At 40.4% G+C, this 21,950-nt stretch overlaps 1 protein-coding gene across 1 annotated transcript in view; it reads right to left on the reverse strand.

Moving 5' to 3' along the window:
* Positions 1-471: 471 nt before the first annotated feature.
* Positions 472-21,950, reverse strand: part of AVIL (advillin) — a gene marked incomplete at both ends in the record, with an annotated part of 32,815 nt that continues 11,336 nt past the window's right edge. Inside the window, 10 exons of the mRNA XM_083352078.1 lie at positions 472-585; positions 1,354-1,464; positions 2,911-2,979; positions 4,018-4,206; positions 6,259-6,403; positions 7,240-7,385; positions 7,692-7,871; positions 11,764-11,922; positions 13,988-14,125; positions 21,646-21,746. Of these exons, the coding sequence (XP_083208204.1) occupies positions 472-585; positions 1,354-1,464; positions 2,911-2,979; positions 4,018-4,206; positions 6,259-6,403; positions 7,240-7,385; positions 7,692-7,871; positions 11,764-11,922; positions 13,988-14,125; positions 21,646-21,746 (1,352 nt within the window). The remainder of the gene's footprint in view (positions 586-1,353; positions 1,465-2,910; positions 2,980-4,017; positions 4,207-6,258; positions 6,404-7,239; positions 7,386-7,691; positions 7,872-11,763; positions 11,923-13,987; positions 14,126-21,645; positions 21,747-21,950) is intronic.

Genomic DNA, 21,950 nt, shown 5'->3' on the forward strand with positions numbered 1-21,950 from the left:
GCAAATAAGGCACTATTCACATGTTTAATGATGACCATTGAACAGTACATGCTTATGTCTGATTTAAACAAAGCAGCAGGCCTGCCAAGCAGCTTGGGGCTCCAGGGGGTCAACCCAGCTGCTATTTATAGGGTACCTATTTGCCAAAAGCACAGCACCAATTCCTAGTGGGTCTGCTGAGTTTCAGCAATTCAATTTTACCTCACAAGCAGCGACTTTTCTGCTAACAGGCTCCTTAGAGAGTGGGTAATTGTTGACAGCAGGGAGAATAAACTTCCTGGATAGCAGCAGCAGCCCTTAATACACCAAAACAACTTTCTGAATGTACTTAGGCCCTACATGGATACGCTCTTAAAAGAAAGATAGCTCCCGAAGGAAGCTGCTTCTGGACTTGGCTTCTTCTCCAAAGCAAGAGAAACCCAAGAAGGTTCCCTTTTTTCGAGTTTGATAAATGCCACATTTTTTTCCCCCTCAGAAAAGACCCCTTTCTTTTTTCATGTGAAGTTGCTTCCAAGTAGGGAGGACAGTGAACTTTTCCCGGGGGATTCCAAAGACTCTCGTAAAATCGTCATCTGACAGGAAATTCTATGGATGGGGAAAAATAACAAGAGATGAGTAAGAAGGATGAGGCGGGAGCAGAGTGTAGAAACAGTGGGATTTCTCCCAGTTCAGTTAAAATAGTTCTACAGATCCCACCAGACTAAATCAATCATGCCAATTGCTTTTAAGAGATTTATTTTGATGGCAGGAAGAAACCACACTGGATAGTTTATCCTACTGAGACGTAAAGGGGCTTACCGCACTGAACATTATGCACTGAAAAACATTAATTGATGCCATTTAGAATATGGTCGTCATGAGAAACCTCTGGCAAAGGACTAAAAAAAATGGACTGATGCAGTGATAAAGGAATTAACACGTGCTGTCCTAGTTACCCGTCTGCAGGCTGACTATGTAAGAGGCAAAGAGAAAGCCTTCAATGAGGGAGTTAGGGCTAGAATCCTTCCTGATATGCTTATTTTGTAGATAAATGAAATTTGGGTAGATATACTTGGCTCTGAGTTGCAATTCAAGCTTCTGAAATCCTTACGTGTGTGTGTGTTTTAAGTCAAGGTTTATCTCTTAATCTGCTGTTTATGACTTCAGAAGCCTGATATGTTACCATGTATAACCCAAATATTTGGAGCTGACTTGTACAGCCATGAGAATTAGGAATATACTGTCTGCAATCTAAAATGATGATTCCTCCCCCTCAATTCTAAAGCAACATGCTTAAGGGATGTCCTTATGGCATCTTTGAGACAAAATCTGGTTACTCTTCTCGGCCCATGGCAAATGCTTGATAGGACTCACCTCCTTCTTAGCAGGATCCACATCTTCAGGTAAGTCCTCCAGACTGGAGAGCAGAACTTCTAGAGGATAGATTGGACACTTGCTGCTCCTCGGGGTTTCAAGCCTGTCACCCTAAACAGAGCACAGCAGATTCTTAAAAGCTTGCTGAAATGTTCATGTGGACCAGCCATCTGGTATCCTCAAAAGAAATGGAACTACAATTCCCAGGCTTCCCTGCTAGAATGGTTTTTCAAAGCATCTAGAGGTTGCTGGACTAAGCAGGACATTCCCTAGCACAGGGGTAGGCAACCTTGGCTCTTTTATGACTCGTGGACTTCAACTCCCAGAATTCCTGAGCCAGCACAGCTGTGCTGGCTCAGGAATTCTGGGAGTTGAAGTCCACGAGTCATAAAAGAGCCAAGGTTGCCTACCCCTGCCCTAGCAGGAAAAAGATATTTGTGGCCTCTCCTGATGCAGCCCTAGATAACAATCAATGGTAAATGATGCTGGAAATTGTAGCTAAACACATGGAAGGCCATAGGTTCCCCCTCCCTCTTCTAGCCTAATGTTTGCTGGTGCCTTCTTTTATCCTGTTGCAAAGATTTAGTCATATCTCATTATTAAATACCAAATGCTTAATTTAAAGAGTAAGAATGACCTTTTCTACTCCATGTCTGAAATGGTATAAGGTCTGAAATGGTACAGGGTCTCCTGCTTGAGCAGGGGGCTGGACTAGAAGACCTCCAAAGTCCCTTACAGCTCTATTCTGATTGATTGGTTGATTGATGTTCCCACTGTTTTAGGTATGCGGTGTTTTCTCCTGCTGATTCTCTGCTTTGGGGACAGGTTGTGCCTGATGCAGAGGTTAGGCAGAACAGCTGGTCCCCAGTAAAGGTGTTTGGAAAAAATAATGAATTGTGTAGGATGTTGTGGAAACCTTTCTCTGAAAATAGAGCCCTTGGCCTTAACAGGAGCTTTAAATTATTCTATCACTGCCACCATCTTTTTGCAGCACACAAGCTTAGAAATGACTTTTGCACAGGCAACTCAAAAACATGTCACCAGTCCAAAGCCACCTTAACTGAGGTACTGAAGAGGCTAAGAGGAGATCTGTAGCGGAAGGTGAATAAAAGTGGATCAGTTTGAGTCCAATGTGCTACACTGATTTATAAGGCTGGACGATGAAGTATCTACCGTAACATAATCAAAGCTCCCAGGCAAATCAGTTTTTAAGTTTCCAGGATTTCCCATTTAAAGGATCTTAGGAAGCAGTTCCTGAGAAAGCCTCTCTGTCCGAGGTCCTGGAGAGCTACTATAGAAAATGCAGGGACATATCAGAGGTGAAGAACGTGTGTGCCTTTGGTATTACTGTATTATAATATCTAGTATCTTCCCATAATGCCTGGTATTGTTTGGGCACCGTGGTTTAGCAACATCTGAAGGACCGTTAGGTCTCCACCTCTGGGCTCATGGGCTGAGTGACTGGATATGACTGAAATACAGCAGCTTCCAATTTCTCTTCCGGCTAGTTGCTTAACCATGGGCAGTGGTTTTCCCAGTATAAGCAAACTAACTTACATCTGCGATTCTGATCATGTCATTGGCATCTCTCAGTTCCTTCTTCAGCTGCTCGTATGTCTTCCCTTCCTACAAAAACACGAAAGTCCATCATTGAATTTGAATTTGAATTTTGAATTTTATTGAATTTATATACCGCCCTTTCCCGTAGGACTCAGGGTGGTTTACAGGGTATATAAAACATCGATACAAAAATTAAGAATAATTTAAAAAGATTAAATTAAATCCCTAAAAAATATAAAACCCCAATTAAAACTCAGCCTGGGCCGGAAAGCTTGAAGAGCCAGGTCTTCAGGTCTCAGCGAAATGATCGAAGGTCGGGGGCAGTCCTAAGCTCCACGGGCAGCTGGTTCCAAAGGGCAGGCGTCCCCACAGAGAAGGCCCTCCCCCTGGGTGTTATCCGCCGGCATTCTTTTACCGGTGGCACCCTGAGAAGACCCTGTGGGAGCGCACAGGACGAAGGGAACTTGATGCCGGCAGCAGGTGTTCCCTCAGATATCCTGGACCCAAGCCATTTAGGGCTTTATAGGTCATCACCATGAAAGAGTTGTTAACACCAATTAAATAAGACTGCTGGTAACTGAGTTTGTGATATGCGCGTGGAGGAGAGTCATTCTCAACTGGGAAGTTGAGAAAAATCTGTCTCCCAATCTGTACTGAACCCTGGTCATACCACACCAGTTCAAGAGGTATTTAAATGCCCTTCCTCCCAGTAAAAAGAATAGTCAAGGAAGAACTTCTGCCCTGACAGCCCCTTATTACAAGTGTATTGTAGTGGAATGATAAGTATATTCACCCTAGGAATGTTCAGCATAGCTTATAGGTTGTGGAATAAATTATCTTTCCACATTAAATGGAGCAATTCTATATTCACCTAACAAAATTTGGATGTACAGGTACGTTTTCTAATACTAATAATACTCTGAGGGAGATGGCTGGTTCTTAAATATGATAAACAGATAAAATAAATATTTGCAACACTAAAATGTCCAAATTAAAAAGTCATATACGGGTGGCTTTTAATTAAATACTCCAGGGCTGATGTAATAATTCTCAGAGTTTCAGAAAATAAAGTATGTTTTTAGGTATTCAGTAGCTTTCACTTACACTCCATTTGTTAGGATCCCAAGCCAGGAACCAGCCAGTGAAGTTGGGTGGTTCAAAACCTTGCTTAATCACTAGGATAGGAGTATCAACCTCCCTCCCGCTAGGATGGCTTTGCAGATACTCCTGAGCAGTTGCCATTGCCTCCTTCTTCTCAACTTCATTGGCTTCTTTGCCAACCCACATGAACACCTGGGGGGGGGAAGGGGAGAAGAGCAGCAGTTTTCAAATAACTTGAGCAAAAGATGAGACTTTTAGCTTGGAAATGATGACAGTTAGGAACTCTTCTGCTGAAACAAGGCTCTAAGTCTAACTGGATGTGAGTTTTAAAACCTGTTGAGTTTTATGATTAGTTATATGACTAGTGCTGTTGGAAGAGTCTGTGGTAGTAAAAAATCAGAAGAATCTGATTTTTATCTTCTAACACATTTTATTAACAGGCACAAGCTGTTGTGAGTTGTAGCTCACATCAGCAGATGCATAGCTGGCTAGACTAAAACAGCATTTAAATAAGGAAGCGGTGAGGGGAATACAGGTTAGCTATACAGGTTGGTTATCAGGTACAGATTATATACGAGACCAATTTCTAATATCACATCAATTACCAATTGTGTTAAAATCCCATTGTGTTTTGTTGAAACATTGAGATAAATCACTAAGTGATCCTTTGGGGGAAAAATAGCACAACTGAGTGAGAGTTTGCCAAACTCAGAAACATCAAAAGATTTCAAGCTATATTTTCCCCCTCCCTTCCCCACCTCATTCCAATTTAAATCCCACGTCTGTACAGCTATCCCATGCTGAGATTGCTGGAAAATCTAGAGAGGCCACAAGTTCCTCATTCCCAGACAACAAAAATACTTTCCCCAAGTTTAATATTTTTCCAGTCAGGTGTCGGAATTTAGCGGAAGGGCCATCGGTCATGAACTCTCACGAAAGGAAATGGTAGTCTTCTCTTAAATCTAGGGAGCAGGGCCATACAATAATTCAAGTTGATTTCCAAAGAAGCAGCTCTAGAATGTGGAGATACACGCATAGCTTGTGCCCACAACTCTTTGAAACAACATTTTTTTTCTTCCTGAATCATTCATTCATTCCCTGAAGTGGGTGACATATAAATTTAATAAATAAATAAGTAAAATTGTGGTGGCGGCAGAGGGCAGCCATAAGGAAAGATATGGATGCTTTAAAGAGTTACAGACAGAGATTATCTTTGCCCTACCATGTATTTCAAAACATGGTTTGCACTGACTGTATAGAAATCTCCTCAGTACCTCAGATTATAAGAGCTCCCACGCCTTCCTAGAGGCTACCAGCTGCTCATGTAAGCTTTAGAAACACAGAAAAACAGTGACAGTTGTATCCTATCCTAGACCGTCATATATATATATATATATTTGTCCTTCATGAAGCCTATGTCAGAGAAGCTGCTTTTGTTATCTTAGAAGCTTAACAACATTTTGAGCATGAAAAGAGCTCTTCTGGGTCAGGCTAACTTCTCATCCAGCCCAGTATTCTGTGTAACTAACAGCATGTTCAAAAATCCACACAAGGGTGCTAATCCTTTTCCACCCCCTTCCTAATAGCTGCCACTTAAGAACTGAGGCTGTCTGCTACTCAAAGTTGTACTCGGTACTTAAGTCTAATAGTCATTAAAGGCTTTCTCCTCCATGATTTTGTGAGTCCCTTGAAGTCCATCCCAGCTAGTAGCTGTCATTATATCTTGTGACATGATGTCTTAGTTAAACAGAGGTACATTACAAAGTTCCTTGCATTTAGCTTCAGTGGAGAGAAGCATGTTGCATGCTCTAGATCAGGGGTGTCAAACTCGCAATGTCACATGATGTGCTGCAACGTATTATGACTTTTTTCCCCATTTCCAGCAATGGGGTGGGTGCAGTTTCACCATGACGCATCCGGCCCACGGGCCGGCAGTTTGACACCCCTGCTCTAGATGGAAATAATTGAACATTGGAGTTAATGGTTTTGCTATTATCCTTTTAGCTAAATTTTCACTTCAACCTCTAAACACATAAACTGTTTATGTGTCTATGTATCTATCTTCTATCTATCACCTATCTTTTATGTATCTTAAGATATAGCACAAGCCTCTAGTGCTAAAAGGAACTAAGGTATCAAAAATTGCCTTTAACTCTCTAATATTAAACAAGATTAAAACACGAGGAAATCAGAGATATGAACTACAGGACATCTAAAAAAACGTTAGGTACTCCAAAATATCACCTGGTCCCAAGTATCCAGCAGCATAACGTCACTTTCACTCAGATCATCCTGGGCGAAGTCAGTTATCTCAATGACCACAAAACGTCCAGTTTTGTTGGAGCATTCAAAAAGCCGTGGAGGATGATCAGGGATCTCTTGTTGCAGTCTGCAAGACAAAGATGGATTAGGTGACTTAGGTCCTTCAAGATGGGCAACCACTGAGGTCGCTGAACTGTCCCTGCAGATCCAACCAACCCTGCAAGTAACGAGGGATGCTGGGAGCATCCTCAACAACATCTGGAGAGCTACCAATCTTCCACCCTTGCTCTAGATCTCACTTATAGAAGCTCCAAAATTATATGGATGGAGGCTGGATAACAAAGCTGCAGGTCAGCTGACTCTTTCCCTGACCTTCTTTTATTCGTATTAGTTGTATATAGCAGAAATCTCTCATGGATGAAATAGTTTATTGCATCTGGGGGAAGCTTTTCGCCCAGTGAAGCTTTTCTGCTTTCCTTGCAGTCTCAGGGTCCCTCAAGAAATCTGCTCTGGTGGTCCTTCTTTTTATTAATAAGAGCATTTTGGGTTGAACTCTAGTGGGAAGATCCTGCCAATGGAATAATTTTTGAAAAAAATTCTTAATTCAGCTGTACTTGATACATTTCATCCCTTAGTTCTTGTTTTTCTTTTACCGTTTATCCTTCAAAGGTGCTACCAAATCCTTAAAATCAATGCGTCAGGTTTCCAGCAAAATACACTTAAATATTTGGGTTAGTGTACAAATACACAAATTCAAACATCAAACATAAACATTAAGCGCAAAAAATATTATACAGAGTAATGACTGATAGCTACAGAAATAGTTTTAATTTATGAGTTAAAGGCCCAGTTAAAGACCCCATAAAAATAAAAATGGCCTCTTTGGAAGACTTCACACTAGGCTTAGTGAACAGTCTTAGTGAAGAAGACCAAAATATTAATGATTGAGTTAGAAGTCATTACTTTTTATCACTCGAATAAGGGGCTTTGCCTCCGAGCAGCTCCCAAAATTCAGCCGGTTCTTGTCCCTCAGCCACAGTCTCCTGAAGTCCATCACAGATAATAGCAGCCAGCTCCTTAGCCATTTCTCGTTCATCTCCACTACAACCCTGCCGTAAAAACCACAGAACCACAGAAGTGTGTGTGTGGAAAACACAGAGAAGTAGAGCCATTGTTAGAAATACTATCCAACTTTCTTCAATAAAAATCAGTGAATTCTCTTCTTCCCTAAAAGCCTAGATTCTGCATGCCAAATAATCATTTTATTTTAACTGTGCATGTATGAATGCACGCCCTTCCTTGTGATGTAAAAGTAGTACAGTAAACGCCATTGTCTTAAGGACGTGGAGATTAATGGAAGGCTAATGAAGAAATTCTCCTCCTCCTCCTTCAACTTCTAAAGCTCTCGGTCTCACCTTGCCATACCACAGGTAATGGTCTCCCTGTGTCTTCAGCAAGAAGACATCGTTGGAATTCAGAGAAGCAGCAGAAGCCAGCACCTCCACGGCTTTCCTGTTGAAGGTCTCTATTCCACGGAACTGGAAGAGCCTCACTGGAGGTTCCAGCTCATTTCTGTCTTTCCTGGATGTCCCGCCCTGCAGAGAATGTGACAAAAAGGAAGAACAAACCAGCTTTGCTGCAAACCAAATTCGTGGTGCAAAAGGCACCCTCTTGGTGTTCAGACCTTCAACTCCCATCAGCTTTGGGTAGCACGGCTGATGGCAAAGGATTCTGGGAGTTGTAGGCTGAAACATCTGGAAGATACCATGCAATTTAGACTTTTATTACTAAGATCACCTGCAATTTCATAAGGTTAAAAACTGGCTGAATAGTTTTCATTTGTCATGCAATCAGTGGAAGACTTGAAGGACCAGGTTAGGTTGTTCTGGAGAAAAATCTATGTAGTAACTAAGGATCAACATTGACTTGATGGCACATAATCAATCAAAATTTAATAAAATATATTTCAGGATGGAATGATATTATGACTTTCAAAATTTTTCTGTGATGACTTATTTTCCAAAGTCATCGGAATTATGCAACTTAGTCACCATATATGGAAGAGGGATTCAACCTGTTTATTGCATTTCAGGGAAACAGAGCTGCTAATTTTAACAGCTGTTAACTGGAATAACTATAGCAATAGTAACCTATCTTATATCACTTCTCCCTGAGTATAATATTTGAAGAAAATTTAATACTGTCGCTGTTCCCACTGCTCCATTTCTACTGGCATATTCAACTTTTGCATCCATTTAATCATATAATCTTTGACTTGTTCAGATTCTAAGACTGTAGTGTATGCAGCTAACATACACGAGCTGACAGCACAACAGGAGGTGTGGAGCTGGACAGCTCCAGGGTATAACCGCAATTGGCGGGAAAGCTTGGTTCAAACATGTTTGACAGCTCCGGGCTATAACCATACCGGCGGGAAGCCGGGGTTTAAAGAGATTGGTTACCTGCAGTGATGGGAAGCCCAGGTTTGAATCCATTGGCTGGCATTCACCTGGGCAGGTATAAAAGCACGCCAGGTAAACCCCTTCCTCAGCGGAAACCACCCAGCAAAATAAAAGGTCTGCTACACACACGCCCTGGCTGTCTCGTCATTCCTGCGATCCCGCGACTTAACAAAGACATATTTCACTATCCACTGGGCCTAACAAATGTTGAGTATTAAGAATTGTAAGACTTTTCAGATTCTCAAAATTCCCTTTTGTTTCCCTCATTCTTTTGTTGCAGAGCTGCTTATTTGAAGGTATTGAAACTAGTGGTGTGGGAGCGCGCCAGATAGCAAAAGACCTTTAATGCTGTCCCGTTCATCATAAAATCTTTTAATCGGAACAAACATTGTCTTTCTACTTCTTTAGTATCTTCCTCATCACAGACATTCATAGGCAAGAAAGGAAAGCTCTTGAGTTTATTCCTTTCCTGTATTCATTCCAGGCATTCAATAAGTTACTTAATAACAGAGTTGGAAGGGCCCTTGGAGGCCTTCTAGTCCAACCCCCTACTATTTCAGACAAATGGCCGTCCCATCTCTTCTTAAAAACCTCTGGTTTTGGAGCATCCACCACCTCTGAAGACAAGCCGTTCCACTGATTAATTGTTCTCCTCACTGTCAGGAAATTTCTCCTTAGTTCTAGGCTTGCTCTCTCCATGATTAATTTCCATCCATTGCTTCTTGTTCTGCCACATGTAATCTCTTGAAAATAACTTATTTCTGTTTGTTTCAACCCCGATGTATCTTCCAGGGCAGCTGCTCTGGAGGATCTGCCTCTTTCACGGACATGACGGAACTAAAAAAACATAAGACCCATTCTGAAATCCATCAGCCAACATGACAATACAAGCTGAGGCCTTAGCAGAGGTTTTTACCCATACAATTCCCCCACCCCAATAAAATAGTTTCCCAAGAAACAATTGTTGCTCTCTCTCAATCTCATTTGGAGCCTGAATGTCAGGGGCACCTAACTTGAGGCTAACTAAATCATTTATTTTATACTGCATGGCTTTTTCCCACAGCTTCTATCCAGGAGCAAAACAGAGTCACATAGCAAACATAACACGCTCATTATCCATAAAATGCCATCCAATATTTCTCTCACTATCATTTTCAGAGAAGCCTATTGCTACCTAGAATTGCAGACTTTATTTGAAAAGGGATTGGATTTGTTTTTATTTATCTGCTTGTTTGTTGTTTTTCCTCCCCAGGAGGAAAACTGAATCAAAACAAAAATGAAAGAATCCCACTGTCCGTTAAAAGTTACTCTGAAGCTAGCAGTCGCAATTGTTTTGAGTTCAGACTTTAAGGAAAACTAACTCTTAAGTACAGATTTTCCACCTCAGAATGGTGTTTTTTTTCCCCTGCAGCAAAAGTGAGATAAAATGGAAATGTATAAGGCCCACTGTACTTAAAAAGGCACCTCATTCTAATTGTCAAAAAGTTATTTTGAGTCAGGACTTCAAAGCCGCCTAATCCTAACTGTAAGTTCAGAGTTTCCTCTGCATGGCTGTTTCCCATAGGTTTTCTACAGATGTAAAACTGAGTCAAAATAGAAAGGTAAAACACCCAATGTCAATATTAAGGCATCCTGAATTTGTGACACTTGTTTTGATTCCAGACTTCAAAAAAGTCTAACCCTAACCTAAGGGCTGATTTTCCCCTCCCCCTCAACTTTTGCCCTAACTTTTCACTAAGGGCAAAATTTGAAGATGCAAAATGCAAATGTAAGAGTTCCACTTATTTTGTACTCCAAGTGTAACATTCACACATGTTATGAGCTCAGACCTCAGGGCATGTTAACCCTAATTATCTGGAGATTCTCTATTAAATGTCTTTTTCCCATAGCTTTTGCCTTGAAGGAAAGATGAGCAAAAAGGGAAATGTGAGATTCTTTGTGTTAAATATAAAAAAGCACTCCAAATCTAACCATCACAGTCCTTTGTCAGTCCCTACTCTAAGCATAAGTACAGGGTTTTTCCCCCCCTCAGAATATATTTGTCCCATAGTTTTTTTCCATGAGTAACACTCAGCAAAAAGAAAATGCAATATGCTCACTATACATACAATCTCAATCTGAATTTAAACTTCATGCTTGTTCTAAATTAGATTTCAGGGATTGCTAACCCTAGACCTGATCACAGATTCAGTTTTTTCCATAGCTTTTCCATAGGATAAAACTAAGCCCAAGAAACAACCCCAAAATGCAACAGCTCACGAAGGATAAAATGTCAACTCCAATCTTACCATCCACTGCTTAAAAGCCATTGTCAGAATCAAATTAAATGAGTGTTGGCAGGCAGTGTAATTAAAAATCACCCATCTGAATAAGTAGTTTGTGGGAGTTTCTAGCCAAGCTAAGGAAGTCCATCCTTATTATCCTGAATCAGACAAAATCTATTAGTTTAAAATATTATGTTAGGAAAAATCAACTGCAGATGAGGTACATGTTTTTGTGCAGAATTATACTCCATAAATGGTCTCTAGGTTAAAAAAACCCATTAACACATTAGTTATTTAAGTGCAAGGTTATTTTTTGACATTGAAGCATGCTCACAAAGGACTTATAATGAACAGTAAGACGCATAAGGTAGCCTAGTATCTTTTAGCATCCACAGAGCCAATTCTGTACGCTTTTTTGAGAAAATGCTTAACAAGAAAATTAGTGGTGAGAAGAAAAAAGTCAATCTTCCATAGTCTTTGAACTTTACATCATTATCATTGTGTGCAAAAAGTGAGCCAGTCCTGATTATTGCATTTCCAGCAGTTTTTGAGCATGAATTATCTATTTTGGCAATCAGCTCGGTGGCAAGCCTCCCCTCCCCCATGAATAAACATCTTGCATCAATTTTCTCTTGAGTGTCAGATCTGCAGTAAATGTAATATTTATCTTCTATGGGTATCGTCGTTGCTGCGTATCAAATGTTGTGTTTCAGTCCCTGATTTTTGTGGGAGAGCAGATGCTGCATGATCCCATTTCTTACCTCAAAGATAACAAGCTTGCCTTTGAAAATGGCCAGGAAGTGACGTGGCTCCTTGCCCATGTTCACTCGGACCTGCACAGGTTCCCCATTGAACTGCTGATCCATTTGCACAGCAAGATATGCTGAGGCTGCAAGCTCATCCACTGTTGCATGGCGTCCCTGGACCCAAAGAAAACATCACATGGTTTAAGTTAGAAGGATATGTAGCTGCTATTGTCATCTTACACTTACAGTACATTGGTTAAGAATTTAATAATAATAATAATAATAATAATAATAATAATAATAATAATAATAATAATAATAATAATAATAATAATAAAAAAATAGTAGTAGTAGTAGTAGTAGTAGTAGTTGGAAGGGACCTTGGAGGTCATCTAGTCCAACCCCCTGCTCAGACAGGAAACCCTATACCATTTCAAACAAATGGCTGTCCAGTCTCTTCTTAAAAACTTCCAGTGTTGGAGAATTCACAACTTCTAGAGGCAGGTTGTTCCACTGGTTAATTGTTCTAACTGTCAGGAAGTTTCTCCTTAGTTCTAGGTTGCTTCTCTCCTTGACTAGTTTCCATCCATTGCTTTTTGTCCTGCTTTCAGGTGCTTTGGAGAATAGCTTGGCTCCCTCTTCTTTGTGGCAGCCCCTGAGATATCTCATTAGTGGTCTTGGAATTAGACTGGAGAGATCTGGGTTCAAATCTTCATTTAGCCCTATAATCACTGGCTGATGGTAACATCAGGATCCCTCTGTCTAATCTATTTCACAAAACTTTTATGTAGGTAAAGTCTCTCCATGTCTATCTAAGCTTGTTAGGGAGAGATTTGAATTCAGATTTTATAAGAGTAGCTACTAACACTTTGGATTAATTGCAAGAGATGATATAAATCTACTTCACAAGGAAATATGACATCTTTATTCCCAACTAGCTCTGACATTTCAGTTGTAAAACACTATGATGAGATGTCTGTGGAGATTCGGTCTCTATGATTTCATCATAGTTGAGACAACTATGATGAAATCAGCAAATTTGAAAAGGGCTGTCTCTGTCCTCATATCAGTTGTCTCACTGAAATTTTGACATTTATCCTTATTTTTTCTCCTTTACAGCTAAAAACATGTGAGGGGTGGCGGGGGGGGGGAGGATTTGAACAAGGCAATGACACAGAAATAAAGATCTGGGCCTGTTCCAGATCTGGCTCCAAATCAGGGTTTCCAGTGCCATCTACATGGAAGACCCAAAGGTGCTTTTTTTCAGGAGGCAACTGGACTTTTTTGTGTTTCTTTTTGAAGATGTTTCGCTTCTCATCCAAGAAGCTTCTTCAGCTCTTGGGACAACCTGGATGACTGAGATTCTCCACAGACTCTATGGAGGACATTCTCTTGAAATTGCTAATATATATTGTGGACCTAGGAAGATTCAGGGAGGGTTCAAGGAAACAAATCACTTTATAGCAAATTCTAGTACAACCTAAATATTCTTAGGCCTTGGAGAATAATTCTTTCATTGCCTAGTGTGTAAGTCAGTGCTTCCCAATTTTTTTTTCCTTCATGAGCCCAAACCCCCTAGCAGAATGTCCTTTTTACCCAATGTAGGGAAAACACTTTAAGTCAATTTAAATATCCCTGTTGTGATAGGTTCATGTGTTATTACCAAAACAAAACCCACTTTTACCCAATTTGGGATAATTGGAATGAGCAATAAGTAAATCTTGAAATGTAGTTCAATTATGTCAGTTAAGGGCAATTAGGGGACGACAGAGAATGAGGTGGCTGGATGGAGTCATTGAAGCAGTAGGCGTGAGCTTAGATGGACTCCAGAAGATGGTAGAGGACAGGAAGGCCTGGAGGAACGTTGTCCATAGGGTCGCGATGGGTCGGACACGACTTCGCAACTAACAACAACAACAAGGGCAATTCAGTCCTGGTCTGAATTTAAAGAAATTGACCTGTTAAGAATGCCTATGGAGATTCTCAGTCATCCAGGTTATAGTTGTCCCAGAGAGGCTTTTTCAAAAACCAACTGGACTTCTTTTGTGGTTTTTTTTTCCTTGAAGACATTTTGCTTCTCATCCCAGAAGCTTCTTCAGTTCAAAGCAAGAACTGAAGAAGCTTCTTGGATGAGAAGCAAAATGTCCTCAAGGAAAAAACAAGAAAGTCCAGTTGCCTTTTGAAAAAGCACCTTTGGGACACCTGTGAAGAAGCTATACATTAGAGATTCTACACTTACCTGCCAAATGTAAAGTACGTAATGTGGCTTATTTTTCAATTCATAGGTATACAGGATTAAATAGCAATCTCCACCATAGAAAAATCCATGCCATTGTTTCTCCACTTCTACCAACTCCAGGTTCTCAATTCTCCAGACCTAGAGGTGACGAAACAAAGGATACATATAGCTGTTGGAAAAAAATTGTAGCCTTCCTAACTTTTGACTTGTTGAGACAGTCCAGAATAGTAGTAGTAGTAGTAGTAGTAGTAGTAGTAGTAGTAGTAATTTAATTTAATTTAATTTATTAATATTTCTATACCGCCCTTCTCCCGAAGGACTCAGGGCGGTGTACAGGGCAAGAATAAAATACAAAATTACAAAAGTTAAAAGTAATTAAATACATGCCCATTAAAAGAACAATTAATACATAATAAATAACCCCAATAAAATAATAATAAACCCCCCCAATCCCCCCTCAGGCCAGGCCGGCTTGTTCGAACAAGTATGTTTTTAGGTCGCGGCGGAAGGAGCGGAGATCGGGCGCCATCCGGAGCTCAACTGGTAGCTGGTTCCATAATTCTGGGGCGCCCACAGAGAAAGATCTCCCCCTGGGGGCCACCAATCTACATTCTCTGACCGGTGGCACCCTGAGGAGGCCCTCTCTGTGGGAACGCACAGGGCGGAGGGAAGTTGATGCCGGCAGCAGGTGTTCCCTAAGGTACTCCGGACCCCTGCCATGTAGGGCTTTAAACACCATTACTAGTACCTTGAATCTAGTAGTAGTAGTAGTAGTAGTAGTATAATATTTATATTATATTTATATTTATTAAATTTTTATACCGCCCTTCTCCCGAAGGACTCAGGGCGGTGTACAGGGCAATAAATACTAAAAGACAAAGTACAAAAGTTAAAAAACAATTAAATATTATGCCCGATATATACAATAATTAAAAAACCATGTTAAAACCCCAACCCCCAAACCCATCAGACCAGGCCGGATTGCTCAAATAAGTAAGTTTTTAGATCCTGCCGGAAGGAGCGAAGGTCGGGGGCCATCCGGAGCTCAACCGGCAAGCGGTTCCACAGGTCTGGCACGCCCACAGAGAATGCCCTCCCCCTGGGGGCCACCAGTCAACATTCTTTGATTGGAGGCACCCTGAGGAGGTAGTAGTAGTAGTAGTAGTAGTAGTAACAACAGCAACAACAACAGAAACACCACAAGGCACTTGCTTTGTGGACTGGTAGTTGGAATGGATGCACAACCTTACCTACACCTGTTGACTAACTGACATGTCAAGACCTGCGTAGATATTACAGATATTTCCTATAAATCCTTACTTGCAATGAAAAAAAAAAGAATATACATGAAATGATAGGAAAATGTGGGATAGTTAGAAATTGATGATAACTCTGTCTGGACTTTCAGTAAAAACCTGTGAAGAAGACAAATGTGTTTTCACATTAATAGTTTCATCTGGAAGCACACCAGATTCCAGCAGGCATATTTTTCACGCTTCCAACATTCTAGCATTTGTGACCTTTCTTTTTTTTTTTATTGAAAAGTTTTAAAATACATTTTATCTTTAACAATCCCCCCTCCCCCCACCTATCCCTCCCTACCCCTCCCCCCCTTTCCCCCTCCCCCCCCCCCCGACTTCCCAGAGCTAAGTACAGGGTATAAAAACAAAGAACAATCATAATCATCCATATGCTACCAACAATAAATTCTTAAATCTATCACTCTCTAGCTCATATAAGATAACTACAAGCAATACTAATATTACATATAAAAAGGAAAAAAAAAAGAAAATAGAAAGGAAGATTTATTCAAATGCTAAATGAAACTTTTTAGTCCCATATTTATTCTGGATATATTCAATCCATTTTTTCCACTCCATAATATAACGTTCTTGCGAATGATCTTTCAAATAAGCTGAGATCTTTGCCATTTCTGCCAGGTCAGAAACCTTTAAAGTCCATTCTTCTATAGTCGGCAATTCCTCCTTCTTCCAATATTGACCTATTAAAAGTCTTGCTGCTGTAATTAAATTCAACATCAACTTAGTGTCCACAACAGTAGCATCTGTAATTATACCCAACAAAAAGAATTGCGGACAAAACTTTATCCTTTGCTTGAAAATCTTCTGCATATTCCACCAAATTTTTATCCAAAAAGCCTTAACCTTTTTTACAGGTCCACCATATGTGAAAATATGTTGCATCTTCGCCACCACACCTCCAACATTTTGGCTGATAATTCGGATACATACTTGCAAGCTTTTTAGGATCTAAATGCCACCTATAAAACATTTTATAAAAGTTCTCTCTTAAGTTTTGAGCTTGTGTAAATTTTACGTTCCTCACCCAGATCTTTTCCCACTTGCCCATTGTAATAACTTCTTGGATATTCTGGGCCCATTTTATCATACAATCTTTAACAAGTTCTGTTTCTGAATCAATTTCTATCAATGCAAGATATATCCGTTTGATATGTGCTGGACCCTGATTTCTAATTTGCTTTATCAAGTTTTCATCAGTCATTGCAAAACCAATTTTCTGATCTTCTTTCCACCTGGCCCGTAACTGAGTATATTGAAACCAAGTTTGAACAATCTTCTCATCTCGCAAGAGGTTGTACGGCTTCAAACACCAGACATTTCTTTCCAAACTTAAAATCTCCTTATACGTAGTCACATCATGTTTGAAACCAACATTTATGTTTTCTATTGCGTGTTTTGGAATTGCCCACAATGGCATCTTACAGTCTAACTTATGTCTATACTTCTTCCAAACTCTCAACAATGCCTGTCTTAAAATATGCACTTTAAACACATTATCTACCTTCTTATCATACAACAAATATGCATGCCAGCCAAATAACAAGTCGTGGCCCTCAAGATTTAATAATCTCTCTTGTGTCAAATTAATCCAATCACTTATTCCTGCTAACGCAGCAGCTTCATAATATAATTTAAAACTGGGCATTTTGAGACCACCTCTTTCTCGAGTATCCTGCATAATCTTAAGTTTAACTCGTGGCCTTTTCCCTGCCCAAACAAATTTATTGATACCCCATTGCCATTCTTCCAAATTAGAATCTTTCTTAAGAACCGGTATCATTTGAAATAAGAATAAAAATTTAGGCAGGACATTCATTTTCACTGCTGCGATTCTTCCCAGCAAAGACAATTGCAATTTTTCCCAATTCTCCATTTCTTTTTGAATTTTTCCCCATAATTTTTCATAGTTATTTTTATATAACTTTGTATTAGAGGGTGACAAAAACACCCCCAAATATTTGACCCTTTTAGCAATCTCAAATCCAGTTAATCCTTCTAAAAGAGCCTTTTGCGATACTGTCATATTTTTGGCCAGAATTTTAGTTTTTTGTGCATTAACTTTAAATCCAGAAACCTTCCCATATTGCATGTCCACAACAGAGTTCTCCGGCTGGGTCACCGTAACAACCAGATCATCTGCGAACGCTCTCAATCTATAATCCTGATCTCTTATTTGTATACCCTTAATTCTTTCTGAATTCCATATTTTTACCAGTAATATCTCCAATGTTAACACAAATAGTAAAGGTGATAACGGACACCCTTGCCTTGTGCCCTTCTCAATATTACATGCTTCAGTCAAACTATTGTTAACTATTATTCGGGCAGTTTGTTTTTGATATAATGCCCTAATTGGTTGCAAAAATTTATCCCCAAAATTCATTTTATCTAAAACTTTCATCAAAAATTGCCAGTTCAATTGATCAAAAGCTTTTTCAGCATCTAAAAAAATTAGCGCCGCAGGGATCTGGTTGTTCCTTTCCAAAAACTCTAACACATCAACTATATGCCTCACATTATTTTTCATTTGCCTACCACTAATAAACCCAGTTTGATCCCCATGAATCACCTGTTGCAGAACCCTCATCAATCTGTTAGCCAACACCTTAGCAAATATCTTGTAATCTGTATTTAAAAGTGATATCGGCCTATAGTTTTTTTACTTGAGTAGCATCTTGATCTTCCTTCAGAATCAAAGAGATAAAAGCAGTTCTCCAAGACGGTGGCACCTTTCCCCCTCTCTGAATTGTCTGGAACAGTTCCTTTAATGGCTTTATCAACTCTAATTGTAAATTTTTGTAGTAAGCCGCAGTCAAACCATCCGTACCTGGCGCTTTATCCACCTTCAATTCCTTAATTGCTATAAGAATTTCTTCTTCTGTTATCAATTGGTTAATCTCCTCTTTTTGTACTTGCGTAAGAACCGGGATGCTAGCGTTCTCCAAATATACATCAATGTCTTTTTCATTAATCTTCTCCTTAGCATATAATTTAGAATAAAAATCCACAAAGGCTTCCTTAATAAGATCCTGTTGAAACACAACCTTTCCCTTATGTTCAATTTTATCTATATTAGAAGCCCTTTGCTTTTTCCTTAGTCTGTAAGCTAGCCATCTACCTGGCTTATTAGCATTGCAAAAAGTATTATGCCTGGCAAACCGCAAATTGGTTGCCACTTGATCAGCCATCAATTTATCAAATTGTCCTCTTAATAGCTTAATAACCTCCTTAGTCTTCACATCCAATGGGTTCAAAATTAAGGCCTTTTCTTTTTCCCTAATTTCATTCTCCAATTCTTTCCTTCTGGCTTCCAAAGTACGTCTGTATTTATTATTCATATATATCAACACCCCTCTCATGTAGGCCTTGCTAGCATCCCAAACCATGTCCATAGAGGTATCCTTGTTCATATTAATTTCAAAAAAATCCTTCATCTGCTGTTTACATTCTTCCACATTTCTCTGATTTCTAAACAAATTCTCATTTACGCGCCACGAGCGCCTATCCCTATTGTCCTTATTGATCTCTAACCAAACTGGACTATGGTCAGAAATAGTTCTTGCACAGATCTTTACCTTCTTAATCCTAGGAAAAAAATCATTAGTCAACAAAATAAAATCAATCCTGGAAAAAGTTTGATGTCTGTCAGAAAAAAAAGTATAATCCTTTTCATGTAGGTGTGTGTCATGCCAGATATCTCATAGTTCCAGATCATCCTTCATTTCAAAAAAAGATTTAGGCAATCTGGCATGACTCGGAACACGCTTAAAAGAACCAGCCTTATCCATCCGTACGTCCAAAACACCATTCCAGTCCCCCATAAAAATAAACTATTTGTAATCCAATTGAGTAAGCTTTATATGAAGTAAACTAAAAAAATCAACTTGTTGTTGATTAGGAGCATACAGTCCAACTAGAAGCGTTTTTTTGCCTTCTAACAGCAAATCTATCATAACATATCTTCCTTGCTTATCTGCTTCAATTAATTCCGCTGTTAGAGTACTTTGAACGTAGACAACCACTCCATTTTTCTTATTCATCGCAGAGGCAACAAATTGCGTGCCCAACCTTGAGTTCGATAAATACTTTTGGTCCATAACCCTAATATGCGTTTCTTGCAAGCATATAACATCAATCTTAAATTGTTTTAAATACTGAAAAACTTTCTTTCTCTTCTGTGGTGAGTTTAATCCATTAACATTCCAAGTTAGAAATTTAGTCGCCATGCTTGGCGCCCCGAAGCTTTTGGAGCACATCCCCAATAGCCCCTGTATCTTCTTTGGGCCGCGCTCCTCCCACAGCTTCACTGTAAGTACGCTTTGAGAGTTCCATAAACTTCTGCTGGTCTTGCTCTTGTACTTGCCTTGCTCGTCTTAAAGCGGCACGCGTCAACCTCTGCTCTCCAGCAACAGCCGATGAAGCTATAATTTGATCCCCTCCAGCACCATTCTCCTCTGTCTGCCCACCTTCAGCCTCTTGAGGTTTTCCCTCTCCAGATCCCTTTGCAGCTTCCAGGAGTGATAGAGGGGTTGCTTTTAAAACATTGCTATAGAAATCACGCGCCTGAGTCACAGTAACCAGACGATATCTTTTACCTTCATGCATCACCACCAATCCAACTGGAATCTCCCATCTGAACTTAATATCACATTGCTTAAGTTCCTGTACAAGAAATGCAAAATCTTTCCTTCTCCTTAAAATCTTTGGAGGAATCTCTTTTAGAACCAGGACTTCTTGCTCAGCAACCACAACTTTAGTATCATAAGCAGCTTGAATAACTTCATCTCTAGTTGCTCTCTTTGTAAAATAGACCACCACATCTCTAGGTAGCTTCCTCTGCCTTGCAATCCATGAATTTACACGAAAGATTTTATCCATACATCCCTCTATTTCAGATGCTGGCTGGCCCAATACTGCTTCCAAAGCCTCAGAAATCAGCTGCTTTAAGTCTTCTTTAGGATTCTCTTTTAAGCCCCTGATTCTAATAGCATACTGCATCTGATGGTACTCGACAAGGCTCAATTCTCCGTCCATTTTATCCCTTAAATTTTCATTCTCCAGTACCTTTATTTCTAGTATAGAGTTCTTTTGACTAAGATCCTCCACTTTTTCGTCCAAACGTTGCACACATTCAGCCATGCTTTCAACTGTAGACAAAATGTCTACCCTCATTGCACTAAACTTCTCTTCCATCCTCTCCTCCATTACATTAAACTTCTCTTTCATCCTCTCCTCGTTTCTCCAGTTTCTCCTCCAGCTTTGCCATCTTATCATCCATCATTTCTGACATTACCTGGGATTGCTTTGCAAAGGCATCTTGTAAGTCCTTAAGCGTCAATGCCACAGGAGGTGCAGGAGGAAGCATAGCTTGCAAAGATGTCTGTTGCACCGGGGAATTTCCCGCACTCCGAAAAACTTTAGAGGAAGATTTAGCCGCCATCTTTCCCCACTTTCACTTGTTGCGTACTTTCACTTTAAAGCTATAAAGTCCATTGAGCTAGGGAGTAAAAATAAAAATCCATTCCACCTTGACCTCCTGTACCGCTCTGCCTGCTCCTTATTACTCCAAAGTCTTTCCTTCTGGCATGGGTGGTCGCTAACGCCTGGCTCTGCTCCAAAAATCCCGGAGCAGAGACGCTGGGTAGCTCGGACCAACCCAGGCTTCGGGGGGGCTCAATCCTTCGGCCGCCCAAGCTTTCAGCTCAGGCGGCCCCGGAGAGCTCAACCCCTACCTGGGGCCTCACCCCTCCTCTTCTCCCGAGGAGGGGGCTTCAAATCCACCTAAACAGCTGATCGGCGCTGTTTTCGGTGGAAAAACACAGCTGCGAAGCGGACAGCCCGAAACGGCTGTCTTCGACGCCGCGCCGCCACTGGAAGTCCTAGCATTTGTGACCTTTCATATGTATAAGCACAGATATGGATCCCTCCAAATGTCAAAAGCGAAGAGACAAACACTCATAGTTTAAAATCAGTCTATATAATAGGAACGTAAAGTGGAGTCCCTGCAGATTTTACTCCGCTGGTCGTTGCTGACTTTAGGGGCGGTGCTCATCTCCATTTCAAGGCCATTGAGACAGCACTGTCCGAAGATGTTTCCACGGACATGTGGTCAGCATGACATCACGGAGTGCTTTTACAGACCTCAGAATATATCATGCCTGGCATGATGACGGTGCTATGTTGTCAAAACAGCATCTCTGTGCCTACAGAATTCTCTATTTCCTATCAAGAAAATTCAGTTTAAGAAACAGGAAAAAAAGAAGTTGGTTTATATTCGCAAGAAAGTCAACAGAGAAAATCCAGCTTCCACAGCAGAATAGAAATTGTAACTCTCACCTCAGCTTTTCCTTCCCCGTCGTCTACCATCCTCTCCTGGGCTGCCAACTGTGGCAAAGCATGCAAAGCCGAAACGTCAAATCCCTCCTGGCTCACCTTAGCTTGAAAGGAAGGATGGGATCATTTTAGACCAGAGCTCTGTAAGGTGTAAAGCATGCTCTCACAGGAAGATGGGTGAAATTAAAGAAATCAAAGGCATTTAAACATCATGATTAAATAGAGGCACATCACAAATCAGATGGGCCTGAATTAGGCAAGAAGAATAGGTGGCCCTCCACTGAGCCACTGAGTATCTCCCTCTTGAG

This window comes from Vipera ursinii, assembly GCF_947247035.1.
Source record: "Vipera ursinii genome assembly, chromosome: 2".
Classification (NCBI taxonomy): domain Eukaryota; kingdom Metazoa; phylum Chordata; class Lepidosauria; order Squamata; family Viperidae; genus Vipera; species Vipera ursinii.